This window comes from Dipodomys ordii, unplaced genomic scaffold (genome assembly GCF_000151885.1).
Source record: "Dipodomys ordii isolate 6190 unplaced genomic scaffold, Dord_2.0 Scaffold4, whole genome shotgun sequence".
Taxonomy (NCBI): Eukaryota; Metazoa; Chordata; class Mammalia; order Rodentia; family Heteromyidae; genus Dipodomys; species Dipodomys ordii.
In genome coordinates this window covers 36,711,863-36,720,322 of record NW_012267220.1, presented here as the reverse complement: position 1 = coordinate 36,720,322, position 8,460 = coordinate 36,711,863, and the positions used below count along the sequence as shown (strand labels likewise).

At 36.4% G+C, this 8,460-nt stretch overlaps 1 protein-coding gene across 1 annotated transcript in view; it reads right to left on the bottom strand.

Moving 5' to 3' along the window:
• Polb (polymerase (DNA directed), beta) overlaps positions 1-8,460 on the bottom strand; it is a 41,053-nt gene that overhangs the window by 11,972 nt on the left and 20,621 nt on the right. Inside the window, 4 exon segments of the mRNA XM_013024595.1 lie at positions 1,272-1,420; positions 5,480-5,552; positions 5,647-5,701; positions 6,767-6,818. Of these exon segments, the coding sequence (XP_012880049.1) occupies positions 1,272-1,420; positions 5,480-5,552; positions 5,647-5,701; positions 6,767-6,818 (329 nt within the window).

The window sequence follows — 8,460 nt, the reverse complement described above, 5'->3', positions numbered from 1 at the left end:
ATGTGATATATACATATATATTATACACACACACACACACACACACACACACACACACATACACACACAATGGAATTCTATTCCTCCATCAGAAAGAATGACATTGCCCCATTTGTAAGCCAGGTCTAAAGAAATATAGGTCCTATGGTTTTCCTTATTTGCAATAACTAGTATATGTCTATGACAAGCAGAAAAGGCCAAAAGCTATGTGCATATAACCATATAAGATAATGTTAAGTGAAATGAACGCCAAGATAGGGACACAAGTGGTTTTTTTCTTGCTTGCTGTTGTTTTTAACATATTTATGTGATTTTTTTTTGTTTCTTTTGTATGTTCTTCCCCCATGGTATAACCCCTGTTTTCACTGTATTTGATTCTGGTGCCCTATACCTTGTATATCCATTTTTCTAATTTGGGGAGGGGAAGGGAAAAAACAAAACACATAAATAGGGATAAAGGTTGACCCATTGTAACAATGAGATGTACAAGACATTATGTTGAAAACGAACTTTACAACTTCCGGCGTGAGGGGTGGGAGGGGGGCTGAGGGGTGAAGGGATGGGGGATGGGGGACAGAGACAAGTTAGGGAGGGAAAGGATGGTAGGGGAAAAACAAAGGAGGGGGTAACAATGTACTCATTACCTTACTCATGTAACTGTAACCCCTCTGTACAGTATCTTTACAATAAAAAAATGTATATAAAAAAGAAAAAATATTTTAAAAAACAAAAAAAGAATAATTTTAGTTTATTTGCTTAAATCAAACAGCTGTTTTATCTTTGGGGGAAAATACATATATACATATATATGCTTATAAATAGATGTATATACATATATAAGCATATGTGTGTATATATATGTGTGTGTGTATATAGATACATATATATGTATTCCAAAGTTAAAAAGTCTTTTCCTTCATAAATTTTCTAACAAAAGACCCTCAGAACTTTAATAGAAAAAATATGCCTTTAATGAAAACCTAAAATTTTAAGCTATTTCTGAAATATATCAGATAGTAAGTAATTCTGGAAATATTTCTTAAATTTCATGTTTTTCCAATATTATCAAGCCCAACAATCCTACAAGAAAAAAAATGTGTATCTCTTCCCACAAATACTGCTTCCAACAGAATTGAAACAGCATAAAATACTTTAGATAAAAAAAACTTCTCAGAAAGATTAAAACAAAACTTAGGGGCTAGGAATGCAGCTCAGTGGTACAGGACACTTGCGCAAGGCCCTGAGTAACATCCCCAGCACTGAAACAAAACTAAATATTTTTTTTAATAGCATTTAGAAAATGCTATTTCATGCTGTGTAAGAATGACCATAGTGCAAGATAGAGGTACCTGTTTAGTGGACTCCGAGGTGAAGTTTGGGTGGGTGAGAAGAACATCCATGTCACCACTAGACTCTGCACCTATGACAACAAAAAACATATACAGACCTTCTCAATGTAGATCTACCAATTTAGATGAACAGAGAACTAAACTGAAGACACACATAGAAGAGCCTTACTTCTTATAGGCTAACTTTCTACTTCACTGTGCTTTATATTCAGAATTACTTAAAAGATTTCAATTTTCTGTCCAACTATTCAGGTATATTGATACAGACAGCAGAATCTGGGATAACAATAGTAATTGACATTAGCTATATCTATTTATATATATATATATATATTGCATACAAGATGTTGCATTAGTATAAAATATGCCTAATGTTAAAATGTACCAACTTATTCAACAGTAAAAAGAATATTCAGGTGTATATATATATATATATATACACACACACACACACACATATGCGCACACATATATATATTTAAATATAAATTCTAACTTTGTAAAAGTTAACCAGAAGTCTTATATCAAGTCTTATGACTGAGCACATTTAGTAAATATTAGTAAAAATTATATGATCACAGGTAAGAACACAACATTTTATAATGACTTAGGTTTCAGTTTGATCTTTACAACCATATAATTCAGACAAGTTATATACAGCTGTTTAAGCTATATACCATGAAGTTTTGTCTTCACTTAAATTTTATGAAGCCAAGAACTATTCCTTTTCACATAAAGAAAGCACTTTGTGACTTTTCTTTGGTGTATATCAATTGCCAGTATCACTGCTCTCAAGCTATAGGGACACAATTAAATAAAATAGGGGCTATGTGAGCACAAGCACTATGATTACTTAACAGTCAAGCTGACATCTAATAGCTGAGATGGCTATGAAATGACTAGTGGATGGGTAACACATTCAGCATGAATATACTAGACAAAAAGATGACTCCTGTCAAGGATAGGGACCCGAAAATTTCATCACATTACTCAAAGCAGTATACAATTTAAAAACACAAATTAAGCTCAGCAGTACAGCGCTTGCCTACCAAGCATGAGACTCCCAAGTTCGAGTGCCAGTGCCACCAAAACAAATATATACATACATACATTAAATAAATATACATAATCTATTTCTGGAATTTTTCATTTAATATTTTCAAACTCATTGCTCTTGATTAACTGCAACCTCAGAAATCCAAATCATAGGTAAATGGAAGGACAACTATATTTAAATATATGGAAGACACAATGGAACCAAGTGCTAGTACCTCAAGCCTGTAATCCTAGCTACTCTGAATGCTGAGACCTAGAGGATTGAGATTTGAAGCCAGCCTGGGCAGAAAATCCTAGAGATTGCATTTTCAATTAATCAGAAAAATGAAATATGTTCTGACCAGAGGACATTTATAGAAGCTAATTTAACATGAAAGTCTATTCTCTTTTTATTTCTTTCTCCTAAAAATTGTCATTTACCACACATCTACCATCAAAAATATTTTATTTCTTTTGCAAAAGACAAAACAAGCTATATTAGGAAAATAAAACCTAAAGAATGAAAACAAACAGAAAAAATCCAGAGGTCTCTTAGTAGTAAGATTGGATAAAGTATGATAAACTTAAAATCAAATATTACACAGCTATGAAAAGAATAATGAGGCCGGCGCCAGTGGCTCACACCTGAAATCCTAGCTACTGAGGAAGCTGAGATCTGAGGATCATGGTTCCAAGACAGCCGGGGCAGAAAAGTCCATGAGACTCTTATCTCCAAATAACCACTAGAAAACGGGAAGTGGTGCTGTGGCTCCAGCGGTAGGTAGAGCGCTTGCCTTGAGCTGAAGAGTACAGGGATAGCACCCAAGCCCAGAGTTCAAGCCCCAAGATTGACCAAAAAAAAAAAAAAGACGGGCTGGGAATGTGGCTTAGTGATAAGAGTACTTGCCTAGCATGCATGAAACCCTGGGTTTGATTCCTCAGTACCACATAAACAGAAAAAGCCAGAAGTGGTGCTGTGACTCAAGTAGTAGAACACTAGCCTTGAGCACAGTAGTTCAGGCTCCAGGATTGGCAAAAAAAAAAAAAAAGTCGTATTTAGTAATTATTCTCATGTAGAAGCACTGAAAGAATTCACAATGGAATAGGTATTAATGAGACAATAGGTTAGAATGAGCAGAAACAAGGCAGAAGACTTCTAAGTATACTCTATTAAGGCATATATCCATATAACATACTCAGCAATTAAAAGTAAAAATAAAATAGAAATACACAAGTCTAGGAAGATTGTCATATTCAAAGAAGCATTCATTCACTTAGCCTGTTGTGCACCAAAATCTTCATTTTGAAAATATAGAATCTGGAGCTGAGAAGGTGGTTCAGTGGTAAAGTGCTTGCCTTGCATGTATGAGGCCCTGGGTTTGATTCCTCAGCACCACATAAGCAAAAAGAAAAAAGCCGGAAGTGGTGCGCAAGTGGTAGAGCACTAGCCTTGAGCTGAAGAGCTGAAGGACAGCGCCCAGGGCCAGAGTTCAGGCCCACGACAGACAGAAAAATACACACACACACACACACACTCCAAGATCCCACCTAAGGAGATTCTGAATTACTAGATTGTGGCAGGGCATAATAATGTGTAGATGTTTTTTATACTTCCTAAATGTTTCTAACAAAGACATCCTTGAATAACTGATTATCTTCAATCCTTTCATTTTTCAAATATGGACACTAGGATCAGTCAAGACAGACTTACCTAAAATCTAATATAGTAGTAAAGTAGATTTGGGGTCTTTTGACCCCAAATTCTTGTTATTTATCAGCAATTATGAATTTAATCCATTTTTCTTCCCAATTCTACATTCTTACAGAAGCTATCTCCAGAGTTTTTCTAATAGCCTGGCAATTTCCAGACAAAATTCTACCAAAGGCCATAGATTTGGCCCAGATATCTTTTCTAACATGTTTTAAGTAAAATTTGTCTATTCCATGGCCTGGCAATGTGGCTTAGTGGCAGAGTGCTTGCCTATCATGCATGAAACCCTGGGTTTAATTCCTCAGTACCACATAAACAGAAAAAGCTGGAAGTAGCACTGTGACTCAAGTGGTAGAGTGCTAGCCTTGAGCAAAACAAGCTCAGGGACAGTGCCCAGATCCTGAGGTCAAGCCTTAAGACTGACCGCCCCCTCCCAAATATTGTCTATTCCAACTTTGAAAGTTAATATTTTAAACTTATATTAGCCCTGCAAAATTATAAGCTAGTTAAGAAATCAGAATCATGTGGCTCTCACTTTGTCTGCAATCACAGCAAACAAAGATCTGGAAAAATCTGGCAATTGCAAAATTATCTTTGAACTAACTGGTCCTCTGAGACACTGTTCTTACAGCCATTACAGAAAACAAAAACAAAAAATTAAAACTGAACAAAACGATGCATGGTTTTACAAACATTTATCCAGACAACCATTATTAGCATTTAATAATAGTATAATTTTCCTCTAAATCTATTCATTTATACACACATGTATATATTCCAATCTATGAACAAATAAACTCAGCTAATATTATAGATCTTAGTAATTATATAAAGTAACACACAAATCACACTTTTTTTTAGGGGGTTCTAGTACTAAGGCTTAAACTCAGGGCCCTGGGCATTGTCCCTTAGCACGCGCACACATATGTGTGCATATGCCCACTAGTCCTGGAACTTGATGGGGGTACTGTTCCTGAACTTTTCTACTCAAGGCTAGCACTCTACCATTTGAACTACACCTCCATTTCCAGCTTTTTGGTAAATAGAGTCTCATGGGCTTTCCTGTCCAGGCTGATTTGAACCGTGATCCTCAGATGTCAACTTCCTGATTAGGATTATAGGCATGTCCCTTAGCTTTTCCACTCAAGGCTGGCACTATATCACCTTTGGATTTTTAGTGGTTAATTGGAGAGAAGACTCAGGACTTTGCTGCGTAGGTTGGCTTGGAACAGCAATTCTCAGATCTCAGCCTCCTGAGTAGCTAGGATTACAGGCACAAGCCACTAGTGCTTGGAAAATTATGTCTTTTAATCCAAGTTCTTATTACATACTAAGCAACTTTAACATCAAGGCATGAGTAACCCAAGATCAGGAAGTATGTTACCTCTTCTGAAACTGCCACAGACTGTAGCAATGTATTCAGAATCCACTTTTTTAACTTCATTTAGTACAATATCCTAATAGAAGAAAAATTAAGTCAGTATTCCAAAAATGGCTTCCTATCAAGTGACTCTCTCAATAATAACAAAAGAACACAATTCAGCATCTTACTTGCATTTGTAACATCTCTTCGCGAGGGATTCTTTTTTCAAAGTCCTCAAAATATCTAGATAGAATAAGTAGAAATGAATTTTATACAATTTAAAATTCTTTCAGAACTACATTGTATACTATACAGTTCCAGTCCTATTCACAAATTTAAACTAAAATGCAAGCGCTCCGTGGTAGAGCACTTGCCTAGCATGCCCAAGGGCATCCTCATCATCATCAAAAAAAAGACAAGCCGGGCGCCGGTGGCTCATGCCTGTAACCCTAGCTACTCAAGAGGCTGAGATATGAGGATCGCAGTTCAAAGCCAGCCTGGGCAGGAAAGTCTGTGAAACTCTTATCTACAATAAACCACCAGAAAACCTGAAGTAGCGCTGTGGCCCAAGTGGTAGAGCACTTGCCTTGAGCTAAATAGCTGAAGGACAGTGCCCAGGCTGAATTCAAGCCCCATGACCGACAAAAAAAAAAAAAAGACATTCAGACCGGGATGTAGCTCAATGGCAAAGCACATAATGTCCTGGGTTTGATCCACAGTACCAGAAAAAGAAAAAAGGCAAATTCATTGAGCATACAACAAAGCAAAACTGGGGCATATGATAAGAATGCATCAGTTCCTGAACTGGATCAAAATCCTGAAGTTCAACCTTTGGAAGATTCCAGAGACTACATCTAAATTCATCTGTAAGTATGTTTAATATTATAAATAAATACAAGTTAGTGCATGTTTTAAAAGTAGACTTCAATCTATTGCTAAGTTAAGGGGTATCCGTTTACTGCACCTCAAAACTACATAAATATAAGTAATAGATTCCAGTTAAAACAAGGTAACTATAATGTACTGTATATTTTTCTTTTTTGTGTGTGTGTGGAGGGGGGTCCAGTCATGGGGCTTGAACTCTGGGCCTGGGCACTGTCCCTCAGCTCTTCAGCTCAAGGCTAGTGTGCTCTACCACTTGAGCCACAGCGCCACTTCTGCCTTTTTTCTTTTTTGCTTATGTGGTGCTGAGGAATCGAACCCAGGGCCTCATGCATGCAAGGCAAGCGCTCTACCACTGAGCCACCTTCCCAGCCCCCAGTTTTATTGTTATATCTCAAGTATCAAGACAAATTTTTTTCAACTTACTTCAACCCAATTCGTTGATGATGATTCAATTTATCTTCATTTTTCCTGAGATCTGAAAGATAAAGTTAAAAGTGTTAATTTAAATAATTTCTGGGAAACTAATATTAAACTCAATGGCCCTTTTCCCAAAGAACTACTTTAGAAAAAATTTTATTTTGACAACACAATGAAGAAAAAAACTATAGATAATAGATAAAGCAATTCTTCAAATTAATGTTGTAAACCTAACAACTGATTTCATGATTTTTTTTTTTTTCAGTACTAGGGACTGAACTCTGGACCGTGCATTGGTAGGGACTCAGTCACTCTACCACTTGAGCTATGCCCCAACCCCTTTGTGCATTTGTTATTTTCTAGGAAGTATCTCATTTTATTCCCAGGCAGTCCTAAACTGTGATCCTTATATCTGTGTTTTCCCTTATCACTAGAAATGACAGCTGGGATAACGGGCATGTCTCATTATTCCTAGTCATTGGTTGAGATGAGGACTTATAAACTTCTTTTTGCCAAACTGGCTTAAAACCACTATAACCCTATCTTCACCTCCCAAGTGCTAGGATTACAGGCTTGAGTGATTACATCTGGCTAATATCTTGATCATTTTTATGTAATAAATCCAAACTCAAGTAGAATTACATAAAAAATGATCTACAACATATCAGGAATCATACCAAATTTTATTCTCTAATGCTAAAGCAACCTTAAGACAACCAAGGGGTGAGCCATGGATGCCCAGCTTAAGTAACTTTTAATCTTAAAACACATTGTTGCCAGGTGCCAGTGGCTCACACCTGTAATCCTAGCTTCTTAGGAAGCTGAGATCTTAGGATAGCAGTTCAAAGTCAGCCAGGGCAGGAAACTACATGAAATCTTATCTTCAATAAACCACCAGAAAACCAGAAGTGCTCCTGTGGCTCAAGTGGTAAAGTACTCGCCTTGAGCTGAAGAGCTGAGCGACAGTGCCCAAGCCCAGAGTTCAAGCCCCACAACTGACACACAAAAAAAATTTACTTAGTTCCATTAAGCATTCTTTCAGGTATGAATATAGGTATAGGCCTTGTTAAAGAAACAGCAACAATATTCAATAGAAAATGTACCCATTACCTTACTCATGTAACTGTAACCCCTCTGTACACTACTTTTACAATAAAAAAATAAAAAAGAAACAGCAATATGCTTCAAAAGCAATTCATAAGATCATAAGTATAGTCAAAAACATAAAATTTTAATTTTTAATTTAATTTTTAATTTTAAAAATAATAACCTCTGTGACATAAAAGCATTCAATAACTCCCACAGAAAGCACTATATGTCTGAAAATGAAAAGTTTGAGTTTGTTATGTAGACATTCAGTTATATACCTGAATTACAAAACAATATAAACACCAGAACAAATTCTTGACATTACCAAGAAATACAACAGTATTTTTTACAGTAATCCACAAATTCTTGACATCTTGAGTCAGTTACTATTTTACTTACTTAAGTTTGTGCTGGTACTGGGACTTGAAATCAGGCCTTCATTCTCCTTCAGCTTTTTCTTACCTCACAGCTGGTGCTCTATCATTTGAGTCACACCTCCACTTAAAGCTTTTTGCTGGGGCTGGGAAGGTGGCTCAGTGGTAGAGCGCTTGCCTTGCATGCATGAGGCCCTGGGTTCGATTCCTCAGCACCACATAAGCAAAAAGAAAAAA